The 10,460-nt window shown below is 32.0% G+C and overlaps 1 protein-coding gene across 1 annotated transcript; it reads right to left on the bottom strand.

Annotated features, from left to right (window-relative positions):
- Window positions 1–4,112: 4,112 nt before the first annotated feature.
- LOC145138129 (small COPII coat GTPase SAR1A-like) lies at window positions 4,113–5,195 on the bottom strand. Its single transcript, XM_079072268.1, has 3 exons — window positions 4,899–5,195; window positions 4,627–4,758; window positions 4,113–4,506 (listed from the first exon to the last, which is right to left on the bottom strand). The coding sequence occupies exons 1-3, from the start codon at window positions 5,025–5,027 to the stop codon at window positions 4,186–4,188; spliced, it is 582 nt and encodes a 193-aa protein (XP_078928394.1). The 5' UTR covers window positions 5,028–5,195; the 3' UTR covers window positions 4,113–4,185.
- Between the last annotated feature and the right edge of the window lie 5,265 nt (window positions 5,196–10,460).

Here is a 10,460-nt window from a genome sequence, read left to right as displayed (position 1 = left end):
AATGTTTTTTTACTTAATAAGTCATAAAATGTAAAAATAGATAAAAAAAAAAAAAACATTAAGTTGATCAGTTACATTTATATGCTTCAGTTTGAATAGATTAATATTCTAAGCCACTCAAATTTTCTTATGTACATTTTCGGAACAAATTTAAAAACATAAAATTTGTATTTGGAAATTGGATTATTATGCGTTATATGAACAGTTAATGGCCATTAATTAATCCCTTATTCCCTTTATAACTTCACTCAATACACCACCAAAATTGCCTCCCTCATCTAATTCGATCAAGAAGGAATTACAGGATGCAGAAACACACAACGTTCGATTAGAACTCAGTGTAACATATTACAAATGTTTACACTATGATTAAAAAAAAAAATTCATATTTTTAATATTATCTATTTAGTTGTGTGTTTTTATAATTAGACTTTTTTGAATTTAATGGTTTATATTTTTATAAGTTTTCTTATTTATTTTAATTAATTAATCAAAAATAGATATGAGAAGTGTGTTTGTTTATAACTTCATGAATTTAATGGAATAAAGAATTAGTACGCACAACTAAACAACTATGTATGATTATTTATTTTTTTTACTTAATCTATTCAAAATTACTCAATACCATGACTTAATCTTAATGTATTTAGATGCTAACACATTCACTGTTTGTCTTTTTTTTTTTTTTCTTTCAACATCTCTCACATTTGTAATATTATTAAGACAAAACTTCAAAAATGGTCCCTATGGTTTCTGAAAATCTGAAGTTTAGTCCCTAATCTTTAAAAGTCTGAGGTTTATGAGTTTCAAAACTTTAAACAAATGGTCCTTTTCGTTAAACAAATGGTCCTTTTCGTTAACTCTGTTAGCTTTTGGCCGTTAAGTGGAGGGTATTTATGTCATTTCACTGCCACAGGGACCATTTATGAAGATTTGCCTTATATATATATATATATATATATATATATATATATATATATATATATATATATAATATTAAAGGGTCTCTCTCTCTCTCTCTCTCTCTCTCTCTCTCTCTCTTCTTCATAACCCTTTTGAATAAAACAGTGGTCAAATGAAAAAATTTACTCTCTCTTTCTTCACTTTAATCTCCTCCACCAAAACCCAAACCAGCAACATTACTTTAATCTCATCCCCCCTTCTTCACTTCATCAGGTTTAGTTCAAGAAGCATGGAAATTCAACAATGAAAAGAAACCCCTGATAACCCATTTCTTGTTCATAGTCTATGATCACTAAAACATCTAATTGCAGTCATACAGCTCTTGCCGATGGTAAATTATGTTATAATTACAGATTACAGTAAACCCTAACATCAACAAAATCACTAGTGAAAGTAGGACCCTAACAATCAAATTGGTTAATCAAAACCAAACAAAGATATCAAAGAACCCAAACAAGAAATTCATTTGCTGCTTTGGTATCTTATCATCTACTGCTAACCAGCCAGAATCGCAATCCCAAATACAGTCCCCATCAGTATTCCTGAAATCAACCCAATTTTATATCAACTTCAACTCTCCCAAAAACAGAACTACAATCAACAAAACATCTAACCAACTACAGGTTCAAGCCATAGGGTCGATACTCTCTTTATTTCTAACCAAACCTACCGGTGGCTTTACTTCTCCTTTATCCCTCCATCCTTGATGTCCCGCCATAAAAACTAACCAGGAAAGATCTTATGAATTAGCGTTCCTTTGTAGTAACCGGAGACACCAGTGCACATGGAGTTGAAATTGGAAACAATAACGGGGAAGTGGTTGTTGTAGAGGCTGAGGATGATGTGGCCAACGGGTTCGGTATCACGACAGAGGGCAAGATCTGATCCTAGGGTTCGGGTTTGGGTTTAGAAGTAGCTAGGGTAGATACGAAGTCAATGAATACGTAGTGAGTAATAGTGGTGTCAAGTTGTTTTTGTGGTGGTGAGGTTATGGAGAGGGAGAGGAGGGAGAAGGCAGTGGTAGTGGTGGAAAGGAAGAGAAGAAAGTGACAATGGAGTTGGAGTTTGGAGAGAGGGGCGGAAGGAGGATGATAAGGAAGTAGGGGTGGTTGTGGTTGAGCACCCAACGGTGACGATGTATTTATTGAGAGAGATAGAGAGAGTGTGTGTGTGGGACCCTTTAATATTAGATAATTAAAAAAAAATTCTTTTTTTTAAGAAATAAGGCAAATCTTCGTCCCTGTGACATTGAAATGACATAAATATCATTCATTTAACGGCCAAAAGTTAACGGCCAAAAGCTAACGGAGTTAACGAAAATGACAATTTGTTAAAAGTTTTGAAACCACAGGGACCATCTGTGAGGGTTTTAAAGATTAGGAACTAAACTTCAGATTTTCGAAAACCACGGGGACCATTTTTGATATTTTGTCTATTATTAAAATAGATGATCATTATGAAAACTGTTTTTTTTTTCAAATACAAGGATAAAAAGCTGTTTTTTTTTTCAAATACAAGGATAAAAAGTAAATTACACAGATGGTTTTTATGGTTTGGGGTAATCTGTTTGTTTAGTCCCTATTTCTTATTTTTCTTTTAAACTCGGACGGTCCCTAAAATGCATTTTTGTTATACCTTTGGTTCCTATTCGACCTTAAATGACTATATTACCCTTCATTGTTTATTTTTTTATTTATTGTTTATATCTTATTTTCTAATAAGATTAATTATTGTTTATTTTTTATTTTTTTAATAAATAAGATCTCACTAAAAGAAATTAAAATCACCATCACATTCATCCGCTCAATCCAACCCTCCCCTCGTTGTCTTCTTCCATTCATGTTCAACTACTCCGACAGACAACACTTTCATCTTTTCCGGTAAAGAAATACAATCGAATACAAAACTCAGAATTTTTGCTTAAGTTGCCAAAAACCTAACCCCTATAAACCTTTGAAATTCAAAACTCACGTTTCTTTCTTCAATGCCCAGACGTTTAAAAATCCAAACTACAGCAACCCTCTATCAATTTCTTGCTTCAAAACCAAATAAAAAACGAATCCACAGCAAACCCAAATGTTTGTCGATATCGACAGTTTGCTGCTAGAGAAGGGAGACAAACTCAATACTAATTCGATTCAACAGGAGAAGACGAAGTAACAGATTTCGTCTGCAAGTGCTAGGGAAGGGATGAGAGTGTTGGGGGATGCCGTCTGTAACCATTTTCAGCAATGTATCGGGTGTCGACGATTTTCCGGCTGTCTGATGTGGATGATAAGGATACGAGATATGCACTTGAAAGCCACCGATATACACCATCAAGAGTCTACTCTGTCGATCTTCACCATTAACAATAGATCGTGTGGAGATCAGAAAAGGGAGAGTGACGACGACTTCTCTTCACCAGAAGAGTTGTCGGCTGTAGAGTTTCTTGATTTAGAGCTCGGTGAGAATTTGAACACTGACAACCATTGACTGATGTGAGACAGAGATTGAGAGAGAGAAACGTGAGGGAGACAGTGGTTTTATCAACGACGTTGGTGGTGCTTCAACGGACGAGTTGTCGATGGTGTTCTTTGTAGAACGGTGACGAGATCAAGGTGAGAGATAGAGATCGAGAGAGAAGACCGTGAGGGATAAATTAGTTTTATATGACTTTTTATTTTATTTTCTTTTATATTATAATTATAATAATGGATAATATATATAACAATTATAATAAAAGTAATATGGTAATTTTATGTCTTATAGATCCAATACGCAACAAATTTACATCTAATTGACCGTCCGAATTGAGAAAAAGAATTAGGTACCAAACATACTGATTATCCTGGACCACATAGACCATTTGCGTAGTTTACTCAAGGATAAAATTATCATTTATTATTTTATTCACTTAAGAAAAACAACATACAAAACGAAAATAAAACATATAATCATCATTACTCATCTAGCCAATTTATTCTTAAACTTAATACAACTTTATAATATGTTTGGGATGACCTAAAACCAAAACTTGATATAATATGACAATATTGGTTTTTTTTTTTCTAAAAAAATCATTTGCCAAAACAAAATAAAGAGAACATAGAACATGCTATTTTCAAAACAAAATAACTCCAACAAAATTCCAAAACCACAAAAAAACATTTTCCAAAACGATAAAAAAAGATATATTATAAACTTGTCTAGTTAACAACTCATATTTTTCGATCTTTTTTCCTACTTGATATATTGAGACACCCACTTAAACCCATCTCCATACCCCATCTTCCTCACAATGCTACACATAAACACCTCCAATGGCCTAACACCCGAATTTTCAACATTCACCTTACCTTTCCCGGTGGTCAACCCGGTCAAACCCAAATGGAAACGCAATTCTTCTTCAGATGCAGCATAATTCAGGTCAATCTTGTTGCCCAAAATCAAGAAAGGTACATTTGCCAATGATTCGTCTGATAAAAGTGCATCTAGTTCTTTCTTTGATTCCACAAATCGTTCTCTATCATATGCATCCACCAAGTAAACAACCGCATCCACCTTCATTAAAAAAACAAGAACACAGTTAACTACAATTCATCATCATTCAATCCTTGTTGTATAGAAGAACACGATGTATATTCAACTACAGCATCAAATACAGATTCAATCGAATCATACCTTGGCATAATAATCCTTCCAAACTCTTCGAGCGATTTGATGTCCTCCCAAATCAAAGGCTTTGAACTTAATTTTACCAATACTCAGCTCTTCAGATGTCGGATATTGTGTTGGTTGATGCTGAACAAGTCTCTGAAACGATTAACGCCACACAAATCGGTTTTTAGATTGAAGGATGTGATGTTTTCAGACATTATCGCAGAAAATGTTATGCAAAGTATCAATCATATATCGAAATTTTCTATAACAACACGATGATCAAATGAACTAACCTCATCTTTCAACATATGAAGCAAAGTGGTTTTGCCGGCATTATCGAGCCCTAGAAACAAGATCTTAGCCTCCTTCTGCCATAGACCTAGCGACGCCAGAACTCCATAGAACCAATCCACCAAAAACATGATTACTAGTCTCTACAAAATCTATGAGCTTCGATTTTGCAAAAATTGCGAACAACAACCAAGTTCTCTAATCAATTACACCCAATTGAAATCGATTCAACAACTAAAGCTTCCTAGAAGAACAAGAAAAGCAGAAACGAAATCAAATGTGGCACAATTTTGAATTTAGGTCTTTTTTGGTATAGTTATATACCACCTGTGTGTGTATGTTTGTGGCAGTGGAATGTGAGCCGTTGGATCTATCAAACCGGTTGATCATAGAAAGTGAGTGTATCGAACCAATAGGATTTGAAAGAAATGGAAGTATTGTGTCATCAAGTGAATCTGAGCCGTTAGATTGATTTGCTAGGCTGCAGTGTAGCTGATCAGATCTTCTTATTTGCATGTTGCCCCTTCAAGAATACCTTATTTTTTTCAATTTGGTCTATACATTCAAATATTTGTCATTATTTTTTCTATACTTTTAAGTACAATACATTTAAGTAACATGTTATTCGGTCCGGAAATAGATCGAACTCGACCGGACTCGAATAAAACGAAAACTGAATAAGATTAATTTGAGGAACCGAAAACCGGACCGATTAAACCAATACCAGGTTCGGTTCCATGTATTAATCGGTCCGGTTCGGTTATTACCTGAATAAACAGAATAATATTTACAATATGATTAAGGATCGAATGGAATAAAAAAGAACCGAATAAATCATATTATTGTGTACTTTTTTTAAACTTACGAGGTTATTTTTGTAATTATTTAAGGTATTATAAATATAACAAGATATATTTTCGAATGTATTAAACTATTTCTATTGTTGGGTTTCACAAGTTTTAAAATAATATTTTTATTTTATATTTTTAACATGTTATGATGCTACAGTTAAATGCTAACTCATATCAATTCATTTATAAAAAAAATCACAATTGATTATAAGAACTATAAATTATATGCATCCAAATCTTAAGAAATAGTTATGAAAGCAATATATTAAACACTAAACATTAAGCACCTAAAAATTCATATATAAGTATATAAGTTAAAGATTAAACATTAAACACCTAAACTAAAATACCCGAGAACCAAACCGGATAGTTTATTCGGTCCTAATGTAGTCTGGCTCCTTTAGAACCGATTAAGCAAATATTCATGTAACCCGAACAGAAATACCCGAGAACTGAATAAGCATAAAATACATATCCGAGAACCAAACCAAATAACTTATTCAGTCCTATTTCGGTTTGGTACAGTTCGGTTCCAGTTCAAGTTTAGGTATTCGGTCCAAACGATCATCCCTTCATTTATGTAACATTGGTTTTATTATTGTAAGTACGTGTAAAGTAGTGAACCTTAATTTCTTGTCCATCATTGAAAATTTTATATAAAAAAAATTAATTTGTTTATAAAATAGTTGTAACAAAATATAAGTAATACATTTTACAAAAAAAAAAAAGAAGAAGACTAATGAATACAATTTATTCTTTCGAATTCTTTTATAAGTAAAAAAAATATAATATAATATGGTATGCATTAGGTCAGATATTGATCATATAGTGAGAGTTGTCAGTAGATTTATGTTTAATCCAAACAATGAGCATTGAAAAGGAGTCAAGTGGCTATTACGCTACTAGAAGGAAACCTCATAGGTTGTCTTATTTTTCAGACGAAAAAAAGATTGTCTTGCAAGGTTTTATTGATGCTGATATGGAGGGATGTATGGATTTGGAAAAAGCACAACATGTTATGTGTTCACTATCGAGGGTACGACAATCAGTTGGATGTCCTGGTTACAAAAAGTGTGCTCTTTCCACCACAAAAGTAGAGTACATGACTATTACAGAAGCGAGCAAGAAGTTTATATGGTTGAAGAACTTCTTATTAGAACTAGCGATACAGTAGAAAAGTGTCTTGAGTTCTTTGTTTGGTTGCCTGGGATTATGTACTGCATTGTGATAAGCAGAGTGCAATCCACTTGTCAAATAATCTAGTGTTTCACAGTAAGATGAAATACATTCATATAAAGGTACCACTTTATCTAAGAACTTATAATGATAAGACTCTAAATTTGAAAACCCTTAGTGCAAAGAATCTATCAAACATGTTTACCAAAGTAGTGATGATAGAAAGTTGAAGTTGTATATGGCTTCGAATGACATTTTCAAATACTTAAAGAGAATGCCTTAGCTAGAGACAAAGATGGGGGTTACAAAATTCTAGATTGGATGGCAACAGATTGGTTGATTAGCCTCCAAGTGAGAGATTATTAGGTTGTGAAGTATGATTCTCCTTTCGGCCCCATGATTCTCCTTTCGGTCCCATACCTGCTAGCCAGACCAAATAGATTAGTTCATATATCATATTCGACATTAAAATGCATCATTGACCAGATTCATCAGAGTTAGAATTTGGGTCAATTTGCCCGTATAAATAAATCTCTTATGAATTCTTGTAACCCTAAGTTAACAAAAATTGTAATGGGTCATTCATTAATAAAATCTCTCTGTTGTCTGTCTATGGACGTAACTCAATTTTTCAAATCCATTGAACCACGTTAAATATCGTGTTCTTGTTTTTTGTTTTTATTATTACTGTGTGTGTGAAATCATTAATCGTTTGTTGAAATGCTTAAAGTCTAACATGTGTATGCTACTGTAACACATATGAAAGAAAGTTATATTTTTGGGGAAAATGCACTCAAATTATTATCATATAAACCAAAGAAATTCTTGGTACCATCTCAAATATTTTTTAGGTTATGTTACTAACAAGGATCTTTGACGCCTTTAGATTATAATGGATTGATAATAATTTCTGTGTGTTAGACTGTTGTAGGTAGACTTATGCTCCTGTGTGTAAGATGTCAAATTATGGATAAATCCTAGTTTGATTAAAATTTGAAGTTGTGTCATTATCCATTTAGGGATTCGGATTTTTGAAAGAGTTTCATTTTTGGTAAATAAAGGATAAAGGATAACGTCATAAACGCATAATGTTATCTTTTCTTTATTTAAATTAAAAAGAAAAAAAAAACATAAAGTACAACTTAATTATGCACTAAATTGGTTAACATTTTTCCATTTGATCGTATACCTATTTTCTCTATTGAACAACTTGAGATTGGCCAAGTTGTTGATTTAGTAACTACATCATGATCATATAGAGTCACTATAATTAAGGCTTTATCTTTTCATACAAATATACTGGGTTGGTCATGAAGAATTAAATATCCTTAAAAATTCAAGACGAAAAAAAAAAATGAACTTATCGTTATTATAAATTTTATTTTTAAATAAAAATATATAACAAAAATAGACACTATACAAGTGTCTACTTTGTCTCTCAAAGCCCCATGCAAATATGCATACTATTATCACACTAAAACTTAAAGATTAAACATCTATAAAGATAGCCAACCAAAAGAAGCAATATAAACCGGATAGCTGTTTAATTATTGGAAAAAGAATTGTCTACGTCATTCATGATGATCTTTATTTTTCCACTATAGAAGCATTTTCCCAAGGAAGTGTTGAGAAATGATTCCCTTAATATAATAGGCCTATTAAGGGAGGTAGTTTCACATTTTGCACCACCACCTTTCTTTTCTCTTTATCTTAAACACTTGCACACATATAAATTTTTGCAAGTGATTTCTTTTCATTCATTTTTATCTTCTTAATTGAGCATCAAAAACCTTGCACAATCTCAAAGAATACGCACGATAAAGAAAGTGGTTCATCATGAACCATATAAATTAATAAGCTTATATTTTTGATGATCTTTCAACTTGAGATTTCAAGAGAATAAGTTTAAATCACAAATTTTAAATCTATCAAGATTCAAGGGATGCTTGCTCTGACACCAAGTGCAAAAGCACGTTACGGAGGAAGGTGTTGTTGGCACTTGATGTAAATTCTAAGACCATCTCTAACCCACTCCTATTTTTTCCTTCAAAAATGGAGTCAAAAATGGGGTAAATAGTGTTTCATCTACAACTCTACTTCATTTTTTACCCCAAAAAGTATATTCCTAGTATATTCTATTATTCCAACTTAAATAGATTGTCAAACACACCCCTCTACTAATTTAGTTTTAACAAATATATAATTTATATTTTTTTCATTACATTAATATCAAATAAACAAGATTATATTTATAATGCACTTATAAATAAATATTATACATGCATTTATAAAAATATTACACATACATACTTTTAATATATATTTTAATTATAAGTTTTTGTAAAATACGTTATTGTTTTTTAAAATTTTAATATGTATTTAACTTTTTATATGAATTTGATGAACAAAAAAACAAATTTTATACTTATAATTAATTAATATAATTTAATATATAATAAAATACTATAAGTATTAAATATTATATTTAAATTATAATTAGTAGGTAAAAATGAACTAGAAATGTATAAATATATAAACAGAGGAACTAAAACCGACAACGCAAAGTTCATCCTCGTTTTGGGAGAAATGAATAGTATAACACCATATTTGGTGTAATACTATTCATATCCCCCAAAATGGGGAAATAAATGGGGGAGGGTTGAAGAAGAATGGGAGAAGAAATGGAGGAAAAATGGAGAATGGGAGTGGGTTGGAGATGCTCTAAGCAAAAACACCCGAGTGTAATCCATGGGAAAATGACATTGTAGTCGTAAATGTTTTTCACATTTGCCCATTTAATCCCTTATATTATTTATGTGCCTTTTAAGGGAACCATCAAGTGGGCAACCTGCCTTTTTAGTCCATTTTACTTGTTTTAGCCGGTTTGAGTGACACATAGACAAAACTTGGGGCCCATATCTCTCTCTCTCTCTCTCTCTCTCTCTATATATATATATATATATATATATATATATATATATATATATATATATATATATATATCCACAAATCGATGAATGAAAGCTAAAATTAAGCCATAGAAAAAGAAAATTGAACATAAACAAATCAATGAACACCCTATACGCGTCCTTTCCAACAAATTTCTTATTTCCCTGTTACCAACCTTTTCCCCTGGTTTATCTTAATCACATCTTGAAAATATGATCAATTTGCCATCGTTTTATATAAAATTGCATAAACAAACTGTTTCTTTCAATCCCTCTCTTTGGATTCTTCATTATGTGCTTCTCCGATGACGAAAATCACCAACCACTGCGTACACCACTTTTAACGGGAAAACTTAGAAACCCTATTTCGTCTTCTTCAATTGGGTTTACAAACCTAAAGCTTGAAACCCGTTGAACCCAAGAACAAAATGATTTAAATGTAAACCTAATGAATAGATGTTAGCAAAAGAGAAGTTGCCCACTAATCTAAGACTTCACACGAACAGGTCGGATGTTTCTACTACTTCCACTCTCATTATCCTGTAACGCTTGAATCTCGGTAAGTTCCTCTTTTGATCTTGCATATTTA

This window comes from Lactuca virosa, chromosome 9 (genome assembly GCF_052849685.1).
Source record: "Lactuca virosa cultivar CGN04683 chromosome 9, Lactuca_virosa_CGN04683_v6, whole genome shotgun sequence".
Lineage (NCBI taxonomy): Eukaryota > Viridiplantae > Streptophyta > Magnoliopsida > Asterales > Asteraceae > Lactuca > Lactuca virosa.
The sequence above is the reverse complement of the archived record's forward strand: the minus strand, read 5'-3'. Positions and strand labels throughout refer to the sequence as shown.

Bases quoted from the DNA above. Each gene is read 5' to 3' on its own strand.
- LOC145138129 (XM_079072268.1), bottom strand. From the start codon at position 5,027: ATGTTTTTGGTGGATTGGTTCTATGGAGTTCTGGCGTCGCTAGGTCTA. The intron at 4,759-4,898 runs GTTAGTTCATTT...TAATCGTTTCAG, and splicing joins TTCATATGTTGAAAGATGAG to AGACTTGTTCAGCATCAACC. The intron at 4,507-4,626 runs GTATGATTCGAT...TTTTTAATGAAG, and splicing joins GGAAGGATTATTATGCCAAG to GTGGATGCGGTTGTTTACTT.